At 40.9% G+C, this 12,323-nt stretch overlaps 1 protein-coding gene across 4 annotated transcripts in view; it reads right to left on the reverse strand.

The window, feature by feature from the left end:
* Nucleotides 1-12,323, reverse strand: part of Rad51b (RAD51 paralog B) — a 494,355-nt gene that overhangs the window by 462,050 nt on the left and 19,982 nt on the right. For all 4 annotated transcript variants that reach the window (XR_013106749.1, XR_013106750.1, XR_013106751.1 and 1 more), the window contains exons 6-7: nucleotides 4,578-4,697; nucleotides 2,672-2,855 (exon numbers count right to left, since the gene is read on the reverse strand). Coding sequence is in view for 1 of the 4 variants with exons in the window: in XM_076921851.1 (XP_076777966.1) it covers nucleotides 2,672-2,855; nucleotides 4,578-4,697 (304 nt within the window). In the remaining 3 variants the exon portion in view is untranslated. The remainder of the gene's footprint in view (nucleotides 1-2,671; nucleotides 2,856-4,577; nucleotides 4,698-12,323) is intronic.

Raw genomic sequence — 12,323 nt, forward strand, 5'->3', positions numbered from 1 at the left:
TGGTGACAGCCCTAGAGTCAGCTATGGGGGTCCATGAGAATATCTGCAAGAGCAGGGGACATGGTTTGAGTAAGAGAAAACAGCCATTCACCCAACATTTGCTTTTGTTCCCAGAGATGTGTAGATGCTAACATGGAAGCACTCAAAGGCTCTTGACCTTGACAAGGACAGCAGGCTTTAGAACTCCTCCACACTTGCACCTCCAGAGTCTCTACAATCGAAGGCTGCTGACACCATAGCCACACTAATGGCGCAGCAATCGGAAAAAGGCTGCCCAGAAAGCAGTGAACAGTGCCACTGGGTTCCGAAAGACTAAATTTGATCAGGGACAAAAACAGAAGAAGAAAAATATCACCTCATGCTTCTTAGAAGAAAAATATCTAAACATTGAATTTTTTAAATATTATGAAAAATGCAAAATATAAAATAACTTCTAAAAGGAAAGAGAACTTCGAACCTTATGAACCAAGCAATTGCCAGGTCGAGCAAACAACGCTAGTCATGGATGACTTAATTCAAAACAAAACAAACAAAAATGGCAAAATATAAAAACAAATGAATGTTTTTATAGACTATAAAAAAGATTTTTCAGCAAAATACAAAAATGTAAAGCATTCCTTTCTTTAAGTTTGTAATTCTTTAATGTGAGATAGCTTGGCCTATTCAGAGCTAGTCTAAGAACAAGGCAACATAATTTGAATTATAAAATTCTTGCTCTAGTAAAACAAATTTTAAATAGTGGGGGCAAGGGGGAAAGTCAGTGTCTTGAAGTAATAATAATAATAAAAAAAAGTTAGATTCCTATGTTTCCTTCTATTTACTATTTATTTATTTATTTATTTTCGACAAGCGTCTCACTGGATAGCCTTGGCTGACCTGGAACTCACTATTTAGACCAGGCTTGCCTTGTACTCACAAGAGACACTCCTGCCTCTGCTTTCCAGGATTAAAGGCAGCTGCACCTCCTAATGCCATAAGATATTGGTTGCCTAGGGAGAAGCATCTGGATTAGAGACAGACAAACAATGGCGTTTACACCGGATCACAACCATGCCCAGCTCTTTTCAGACATGGAACACCTGTTGTTTAGAGACCTCTACTAAAGACAAAGGAGAGTAGAATTCTTTTTCTTACCCAGAAACATAAATTATCTTAGTGAATTGTAACACATCAGCCTATAATTGCTATTTTAAAACAAACAACTTTTAAAAGGTTAATTGTTCACATTTTGCAGAGACTTAGGTCAAATAACACCGTAAGTTAGTAAACATAAGTACGCAACTAATCTTAAGTGTCCATTAAAATCCCATAAAGTATCTCTTGGAAAATTTTTTAAAAATTTTTCTATTCTACTTGACCAGGAACAAAAGAAATTCAAATATATCATTTTTTAAAAGACGTATTTATTTATTTTATGTACGCCATTGCTCTCTTCAGACACACCAGAAGAGGGCATCGGATCCCATTGCAGATGGTTGTGAGCCACCATATGGTTGCTGGGAATTGAACTCAGGACCTCTGGAAGAGTAGTCAGTGCTCTTAACCACTGAGCCACCTCTCCAGCCCCAAATATATCATTTTTAAGTAACCATTAAAAACTTAAAGATAACAATTCTCAAGATAAACTTTGTAATATCTGCTCTTAATTCAAACTATAAATTTTAGAGGCATTAAAATATGTAGAATGTATGTGTTTGACACCTTCTCTGACTTCTCGCTTGGTTGCACAAATGAAAGGCTACATGGTGATTCACATAATTTATATATACTCTTTATGATACAAAGACCCAAGATCTTAATTTCTCCAAAACAAAGAAAAACCATGAAGTCTCAAGCAAATTTCATGTCATGTTAAGGAATTTCCTTGTCTGGGTAGGACACGGCTAAAACTGAAAACCCTGGAAGGGTGTGGCAGCCCACACCTGCAACCCCAGCACTAAGGCAAAAAGCAAGAGGGTCTGTGGGGAGACAGTCAGGGCTGGGCAGTCAGGGCAGGATTCTGTCTGGAAGAAATAAAAGCAAACGTAATAATAATCAGTGTTCCTGAGGCTGGGGAGCAAGTACAGCACCCCCACACGTAGCAGACTGGGGTGTACCTTCACATGCATTTCTGTGTTGTCTGCTGTGCATCACCGACCCTGATAACCGGCCCTCAGATTTCCTGATCACAATGCTCACCACGGAAAGCCATTCCAACAGCTTGTTTAAGGTTGTCTCCATGGCATTTCCATTAATGGTTGACCTCTGCCCACTAGAAGCAAACCAAAACAGCACTGAACACAGTAACCTATGAACAAAGCCCAAAAGATTCAATTTACAAAAGCTACAGGATACACCATAGATGCAAAGAAAGTTCACAGAAACAGATCCAGGCCACTCCGCAAGTTGTACCACTTAATAGTAATCTCAGCACCACACAGAACATACAGAAGAGTAAGCAGTGAGGAGGAATAAAGGAAGTGATAGTGGGAACCGTCAGAAGCACTTAAGTCTGTCCTGGGGTCAAGTTATAAAAGGGGAAATAACCAGCAGAGAGGGTGGCTTACAAAAGCAGAGTTACTTGCCACAGCAATCAAGTTTTGGAAGGTCAGCTGTTGAGACTTCCCTGAGTATAGTACTCGATATTGTAAGGTCATGACCTTAAGAGACAAGAAGGAAAAGAGACACTTACTGGGATTGAAAACTCCCCAGCCAGGTACTTCAGTAAAGACGCTCCTTTGCTCAAATACTTGTTCCTTTCTTTGATGTTGCCTTGAAGCTGCGGGTCAAACTCCTTTCTGACCACAGAAGCAATGGAGTCAACAATCACAAGCTTAACTCCTTTTGAAATGACCTCTTCCTCCAAAGATTCAAGCCTATGAAAGTAGAATTTGTAAAATAAATAAAAACAAGTTTAAGACACAATTTTATTTATTTGTTTTTCTTTTCAGAAGGAAAATGAAAGAACACTGTATGAGGGTTTGAGAAAAAAGCCAAAGGCAGGCTGGGCAAGCTGTAAATCCTGGCAGCTGCTGGGAGGAGGGAGCCAGTGTAGAGTTAGAGTCAGCAATGAAGGTCTGCAAACATCTGTGAGGGGAAGAGGGTGTGAGAGCAAACAGTGAGACAGCCCAGAGGTTTAGAGCAAACACGCTTGAGAGTCTGGTTGTTCTCCAGGACAGAGACAGAAGGTGGGGAGAGGACAGTCATGCTTTTGGAGTTAGAAAAGCAGGCAGGTCTAACACTGAAGATCTATAAGCAACTGCCAAGACAGGACTTTAAAAAGCGGAGTGTGGGGGATGGAGAGATAGATGCTCAGTGGTTAGAAATACTTGTTACTCTTGCAGGGGACCAGAGTCTGGCTCCCAGTATGCTCACGGGGGTTCACACCCATCGGTAACTCTAGTTCCAGGGGATCCTACCCATTCTTCCAACTTCCAAGAGCACCAGACATGTAAGTGGTACACATACAAACATGCAGGCAAATATACTCATAAGATATAAAATAAGTAAATCTAAAACAGCAACACTACGGAAATGAGAAGGTTAATGAGCTTTAAAATAACAGCAAACCTCCGGTAACACAGGTCTGTAGTCCTCACTACTCAGGAAACTGAAGAAAGAGGTTTGCAAGGTCAAGGCTAAGCTGGGCTACAGTGGGAGTTGTTCAAAACCATACTGGATAATGTAGTCGGTATGTTATCAAAATAAAAACTTTAAAAATGGCTGAGATGCAGCTCTTTAGTAGAGCACTTGCCTGACACACATGAGGCCCTAGGTTCAAACCCAGTAACACACGTGCACTTGCTCATGCACTAGTGCATGTATACACACTCTCTCTGTCTCTCTCTCGCTCTCTCCCCTATGTTACAATGATGGCTATAAAATTCAGCACAGAAAACTTAGTTTAGCACTCATAATGCATTCTTCTGGAAACAGACACAGTGTTTTGATGTTGTCCTACGATACTATATGAGCTGTAATTTTAGAGAAAAACTACCACGTGTAGCCAGTCTCTAAAATGGCCCCCTCGTAGTCTCCTATCCTGGTGTGTCATATCTTTGTATGAATTTGTATGTAAGTGCCCTCCCACACCACATAAGGGTTGGCCTATGCGACAAACGCTTATGGCAAAATGGTGTTGCTCTTGTTCCAGACAGTGGTGCATAAAGACGACACCTTCCATATGTAAAGAGAGGACTCCTTCCAACAACACACTAGTGAGCTTGGGAACAGGCGTACCAGCCCTGCAAAAACCACCACAGTCCTGGGCAAAGCAGGAGAGACAGCCAAGCCACTTCCAGATGTTCAGCCCCCAGAAAATATATATTTGCTGTTCTATGCTGCCACATTTACAGGTAATTCACTAACAAAGCAACTCATAATTAATAAACCACTTAGATTCTAAAATATTCACTTAATTTTTTCCATTTTAAAGAAACATTTCAAAACAAACTACAACAAATAAGGAAGGCACAAATAATTATTTCCTTAACTCCATTATGTGAGAATTATTTTACTAAGAAGCTGAAAATGGGGAGAGAAAAACCCTCAAAGCATTACTAAACTCTCAATTATTTTAGTAATACAAAACCGCCTACCTTTGTAGAAGTCCCTCACAGGTAAGTTCTCTGCAAAGATGAACTCTACTGCTGGCCAGAAGCAGCTTTTCCTCAGTGTTAAAATACTGTGGAAAACGGGATTCCGCGATCTCAACCAGTCTATGGAGAGAAGGGAGGAGGATACAAGGAAGAACAGTGAACACTGAGACACTGCTGAGTCCCCAACACATCTCATGTGGCAAAGCCCTAAGACATTTCCGTATGTCAGCTGGAGGAAAGGCTCAGAGTCTGGAATACAGGGATCCTCTGTGTGAATTATCAGAGGTTGACTGTCAGAACCTAGCAAGCAGTCTAGGTCTCATCAACTTTCCAACAAGCAACCAAGTCCCCAGCATTTCACTCTGGAAATAATATGTTTACAAACAACGTTTGTCTCATCCCAGATACTTTAACATATTAGAAATTAGAAAAAACTTTCCATTGCTTGAATGGACAAAGTCTATTTCAATAAATATAGTACTGCATCCTAATAATAACATATCTAAATTGTCATGTCTCTTTCTAGAAAATATGCTTTCTCAATCAAAATTTACCTAGTAGTTCCTTGGTATACAGAAAATTATTGTTTAACCAAATTAATGCTATCCAGTTACTTCTTGTTAACAAAATGTTAAGTTATTTTCTAAATATTGACTCAGACCTCAAGGCTATATCTGATCTTATGGGGCAGGTCAAGTGAAGAAGAATGACAAATTAGAACATAAATGACAGCTTCATTTAACAGAATGAAGCATGAGGGGCATTGCTAGAAATTACGAAAGTATAAAATGTAAAACTCAAAAACAGAACTCTTGGAATATAACTGTATCCCACTTGAAATGACTCTCGTCAGCCTACTTAGCCATCCAGGGGGATCTGGAAAAGAAACTGTAAACACTACGTTCATGTTAGAGACACAGAAGAACAAAAGAGCAGTGTCTTCGTCTCCACACAGTTAAAGGGTTCTGAGAAGAGGCTGAGAACTTTAAACAGATAAACAAAACAAATCCCAAAATATGCTATAATCAGGAGCAAGGGAGAGACCTAAAACAGGAAAAAGGAGAGAAAAATAAAGGCAGTCAAGAACTTTTTAAGTGCATTTTCAGTAAACTGAAAAGAAAAACATATAATATGGTTCAATAAGAAGAGATAAAAATGCTTCAAGAGAAAAAATAGTATTTAAAGAGGTAACCGAGTGAGACGTGTTTGACAGGGCTGGGGACTGAGAGAAGAAGAACAGGAAGTTAAAAAAAAAAGCAAAAAGGAAATGATGTGGCGTTGGCTGTGGAAAATGGGCAAACTAAGAGGGTTTACAGATTTTTATGATTAAAATGATGATGATGGTGGTGGTGGTGGTGGTGGTGGTGGTGGTGGTGATGGTGGTGATGATGATGTAACTCTGATGTGAACTCAGTGCTCAGCAGAGAAGGCAACTGGAGCTCTAGCACTTGGAAGACACCGGTTTTCAATAGGATGGGGACAGCCATGTGTACCGCAAACGTGAGGCGTTCTCACAGTTTGGATACCCTGTTGTTAGGAACAGATGCGAGTCCCTAACTTACCAGCCGGCTACAGTGCAACAAACAGGCTAGTTTTCCACCAGTGTCTTGAGTGGTGAAAGGTTCAGGATTCCTTACTTGTTCCATTAAGTCTGCTCGTGAGGAATGATAGTCAGCATATGGGTAGGAGCTACTGCTGTCCTCATTTGCCATGCTAAGTAGATGCAACATGCCCGCCAATACGGTACAATTCCCTAAAGGCTTCTTCTCCAAATGACTTTTATTCTGGGAAACTTTTTAAAAATTATAAATAAAAAAAAATAAATAAAAACCAATGAAGTTTTTCTAAATGCCTGGGTATCAATCCCATTAGTATCTGACAACAATCTTCGTTCTTCAGAGGAAGCAACAGAAAACCTACCTTTGCCTCCAACATAATCACATTAAGTTTGAAAACAGTGCCACCTAGTGGGTATCTTTCTATTAAAGGCACTCCTTTGGAAAAAAATATATATATATATTTAAAATTCATTCATTCAAGATTTACCTTAAGAGAAAAGATTTGAGTGGATGGTCGTCAGCTGACATTCATCCTAAAGCCAGGTTCAGAACTAAATGTTTTAGTTAGGATAGATGATAGAGGAGCTGGTTTGTCAACAAAATGATGGACTGGGTATTAGGACTATCTTGTACCTCACTGGTACAAATTGGCATAATTATGCTCTAATTGTATTTTGAGAGAAAAGTTTCATTTTAACAGGAAGGGTGATGTGTAGGAGGAGCTAAGGTGGGAGGAGTACTGAGAGGAAGAAAAGGAGTAAGAAGAGGAGAAGAAGAAGGAGAGGAGAAGCTAGGTGATGAAACAGAGAAAGAGGGGGGAGGACAGGGAGGCAGATATTCATGTATCTCCACCAGTCAAAGATAGTTGTTATATCTAGGTTGGTCAGTGGGTTACACCTCTGATTGAACAATTCCAAACTTATAAAGCCTATGATTAACATTATTTTAAAAAAATGTATAAATGCAAAAAGGGAAAGGGGACATGGGATAGGGGTTTTCTAAGGGAAGGGGAATGGGGAAAGGGGATGGCATCTGAAGTGTAAATAAAATATCTAATAAAAAATTATTTAAAAAAAAGATTTACTAAGTACCTATACCATGTGCTAGGTACTACTAACTACTGTAAGTATTGAGTATATGACATCACAATACCCCCCAAAAGAGAAAATGAAGAGCAGATGGGAAGAGAAAGTTACATTCTCTGTGTGCTGGCTAGATTTGTGTCACCTGGACACACACTATAGACATCTGAGAGGAGGAAATCTCAATTGAGAAAATGCCTCCACAGATCAGGCAGTGGGCCAGTCTGGAAAGCACTTTCTTTATTAGTGATTTATGGGGGAGGGCCCAGCCCATGGTAGTTGGTGCCATCCCTCAGCTGCTGATCCTGGGTTCTGTAAAAAGGCAGGCTGAGCAAGCCATAGCAAGCTAGTTAGCAGCACCCCTGCATGACCTCTGCATCAGCTCCTGCCTCCAGGTCCCTGCCCTGCTTGAGTTCCTGTCCTGGCCTGTGGAAGTTTAAGCCCAATAAACCCTTTGTTCCCCAACTTGTTTGCTTGTTTTGGGGTTTTAGTGTCTTGTCTTGTTTCTCTCTGTGTGTCTGTCTATCCGTCTCTTTCTCTCCCTCTTTTTTTTTTTTTTTTTTTTTTTTTTTGTCATGTGTTTCATCACAGCAATAGAAACCCTAAGACATTCCAGAAGGAGAGAAGAGCACAGCACCCCAAAGGCCAGCTGCAGTGCTCTAAGGGACAATGTAGCTGGAACAAGGAGCAGGAAGAAGATTACAGGAGGAAGGCCAGACAGCCAGACAGAAATCAAGGTCCTCTCAGACCTGTAGACCTATGGTAGTCTGTTTGGGTTTTATTGAGAAAAATGAGAAGTCTGGGAGCAGACCTGACACCAACAGGTTTCCCTTTTTAACAGACCATTACCTTAACCACTCAGCCACTGCGTCCCACGTATGTTTCTTTAAAAAATAAAAATAAACTTTTTTAAAGTAAAAGACTGCTCTGGTGGGGGTGGGGGTATGGTTCAGTGCTAGAAGTCACTGGTTGCTCTTTCAGAAGATGGAATTCATTTCCCAGCACCCACCTGGTGGCTCAAAACCATCCTTAACTCCAGACCTGCCACCCTCTTCTGGCCTCTGTGGCACCAGGCACACACTCATCGCTCAGACATGCATGCAGGCAAAACACCCATACATGTAAGATACAAAATAATAAATAAGTCTTTGTTAAGGTCTGCTCAGCAGGCAGCAGTGCCTCAGGCTTGATGGCCACCAGCCTAGCTCCAAGGCCAGTGAGAAAGTCTCAAAGGAGGAAGGAAAACAATGATACATCAGGCAGGACACCCAACATCCTCCTCTAGCCTCCATACGTAGGCACACACACCTACACACACACAGACACACACAGAGATGGAGTGAGAGAGAGAGGGAGGAGGAAGGAGAGCAGGAACATGGTTCTAGATGTCACATGGAGAAAAGGCTTCAGCGAGCAAGGGGAAAACAAGACGAGCTGGTACTGCTGTCCACACAAGAAATGATGGTGCTTTGACACGGGGAGATAATACCTCAGATAACTAGAAGCAACTGGATTTAAAGTATAATTCAGGCAGGGGGCTGGAAGAATTGGATGAATATCTAGAAGAATGGCGATTCAATCAGGACTGTAGTTACTGGTGTTCTTCCTGTGTGTGTGTGTGTGTGTGTGTGTGTGTGTGTGTGTGTGTGTGTATTTTACCAGGAAATCCAGAATCCATGTTCAGATATATCAAGCTATCCACATATATAAATGTGACTATAATATGTTACTATGTCAAGTGGCAAATGTATATGAATCTGGAGGTTGTGGTAAAACTCAGATCATGAACCCATGATTCTTCTGCCAATCAATAAATTTGCTAAAACCATGAGAGTGGATCTGAGGGGCTGAGGACAGATAGAGGAGGAACAAGATCCTAAAACTGGGTTCCCAGATTCTCCAACGGTTAGAAGCTGACAAACTGAGGGGGCCCAGCAACACAGACTAATGTGGTCAGAAACAGGGATAAAACCAAGAGAGACTGGTCCTAAGAGGTCAACTGATGGAAACTGGTGGGGAGAGCAATACCGCCATTGGCAGTGCTGCAGGACTGAGCACAAGGTGGTTGTGTGACTTCCTGGCAATGTCACAGCCAACATACTGTACAAGGACAGCAGTACATTAGTCAGTTTATAGTAATATTGGTAACAAACTCACTATGTAATCAGCCATATAGAAGCACAGTATATAAATTATGCACAGTATAGAACACTTGGTGATTCTTCTGGTTGTGTTCACACTGCTAGCAATCATTACTTCAGAATGTAAGTTACCTCTACAGTATTTTTAAGTTCTGTGAAACACAATGCATCAGCTTCACACTGTTTCTGCTCACCACACCTTTTGATTTTGCTGCAGAGGCCACATCCATGATGAACACACACTAAATAGTCTGTGTAAGTACACTCTAAAGGAGTCACAGGACTGACTGACTGAGTAACACAGTCCGCAAACCATACCACCACCGCTAAGCAATGGCTGCATTTTAAATACTATTGAATTGAATAAAGTTTTGAAAATCAATTTCAATATAGGGCTAGGAAATAAATCCAGTATGGAGTGAATTCAAGATAAATAATAGGGAGATTTTGACTTCTGTGCACAAAAGATTAACTGGCTTGGGAATTGCCCTGATAGCATCAACTAGAAAAGCAGACAAAATATCTGAAATAACCGTTTCACACACTAAACAATAGTTCAAAACTAAGACCCTCATGAGAAAGGAAACTAATAAAGGAACCTGAGGTTTGTCCCAGACTCACACCAGAGGCCCTTTGCATTCTACGACACAAAAAAGGGAAGCCAACGTGAGTCTGGTGGACCCAGAGGGGAGAAGATGAGATCAGAGTTTGGGACGGCTAAGCTGGTAGAACTCATGAAGTCACGGGCAGAAAAGAAGTGACCTGGGGGCAGGGTACACTCCAGAAGTAATATGCATAATGTATGGAAGGAAACTCCTCAGGATGAACCAGGAGACAACACGAGACTAAACAATTCAGCACTCATACAAGATGAGAACAGTGTATGTTCCCATGACAAGAGATACAGAGATCTCATAATACCCTGGGCAGCAGGTGGAGTTCTAGGAGGGACTTCACAGAGGCTTAATGTGTCTCAAAGACCATCAAAATAATCTTAACTATATCATTAAAACAAAAAAGACTAACACCTTAGAAATGTACAATAAAGTCCAGCATCTAACATAGCAATGTCTAACAACCAATAGGAAAGGGGCTGGAGAAATGGCTTAGCAGTTAAGAGCACTGACTGCTCTTCCAAGGACTCAGTTTCAGCCTAGTACCCACTTAGCACTTCACAGCCATTTATAACTTCAACTTCAGGGGATCCGAGGTCCTCTGTAGGAACCATGGGCTGATATACAGATATACACATACAGGCAAGCACTCATACACATAAAATAATAAATTTTCATTCACAGGTATGTAAAGGAGAAGAAAAGAACTATAGGCAGGACAAAATCAAATCACTAAAAAATACCAGAAATTGTATAGATGATGACATTATTAACGACCTCAGAACCAACTATTTGCCATCTTATAAATCTATATAAGTAGATACAGTAGAGGACAGACCGGTACACTGTGTACTGTAGACACAAACTCTTACAGCCACTCTTGCACTGATGGCAGAACTGAAGAACTACAAAAGACTAAGAGCGGGGGCAGCTCACAGCCTTTTAGACATCAGGCACACAAGTGATGCGTAGCCATGTATAGGTGAACACCCGTAACATATATTTTTAAGTTTTTAAGGAAGTAGGCAGCACCTGAGAAATAGCACCCAAGGTTGTCTGTTTTCTTGGGTCCACAGGATTGCGTGCACACACACACACACACACACACACACACGAATTGCACACACAGACACATGCACACTATCTAGCACAGGTACTCACATACATATACATGCAATTGCATGCACATACTCTTGACAGAATCAAGAACTAAAATAAATAGACAGACAGACAGGCAGACAGAGAGACAGACAGACGGTAGGGAAAGAAATAAATAACAAAGTGAAAACAACTGTAAAGAATACCTACAGAGATAATACTCTTTCTGAGTTATATCTGAAATAAGAATGTTAAAGCCATGCTCAAGGCAAAAACATATGTGGCCTTCGGGTTTAACCTCATCAACACTCCTCAACCATAAACCTGAATAATGCACAACCAGCCACCCCACAATGTCACTTATAAAATGAATTCTTTAAGATAAGAGAAATAAGCAAACCAGTTTTTCCTTTTACTTAGTGTTTAAACTGAGTTAATCTTTGGCCCTGGTTATAAATTACATCCTTGAAGCAATATAACTCCACAAGCCACAAATCATATATACAACTATTGTTAAGACACTTGGAGATTCCTCTCCACCCTGTCAAATCTCAATAATGCATCATCTCCTTGCACCTCTGCTACACGCTGACTACCCATTCCATCTTTCCCTGCTTGCCTCCAATAAACATAATATAATGCTTATTTAATTCATATAGACGGGAATTCTCATAGCTGTCAAATTCCCACAGGCTGGAACGCAGATCTGTTACTTTGCTTACCCATGTATGTATGTAAACTTATGGCATCTGAGACTATATACTCTTTTAAGTAGATGTCTAATAGGTCAAACAAATAAAAACAGACATTTTTCTGAATCACCCAGAAGAGGGCGTCCATAATCCTGCACACTCAGCATCTCAGCCGCTCTTTCAAATTCCCTTTGAGTCTCCTATTCCCCCCGCCCCCTCCATCTCTTCTTAAGTCCAGAAACAACCTAAGCTCTGGTTAAACATTGACTGACCAACCCAATGCTCTTCCGGTTCCTCATTGCTATGAGTCTCACTTTAATTCAAGCAGCAATATAAACCAGCCCTCAAAACTCATCGTGATTGCTAGAGAACCTTCTCCTCTCGCTTTCCCATTCTCCCACATAGAAGTGGTCTAGTGAGAAATCTGCAAGGGGATTACTGTGGCTAAAGAAAACACCTGCAGGTAAGAAGATGGAAGGAAGTAGATATCCTGTAAACCTCCCTGCTTGGTGATGCTTGCCTTTAATGACAGCACTCCACCCAGGAAGCAAAGGCAGGCA

This window comes from Arvicanthis niloticus, chromosome 23, assembly GCF_011762505.2.
Source record: "Arvicanthis niloticus isolate mArvNil1 chromosome 23, mArvNil1.pat.X, whole genome shotgun sequence".
NCBI lineage: Eukaryota > Metazoa > Chordata > Mammalia > Rodentia > Muridae > Arvicanthis > Arvicanthis niloticus.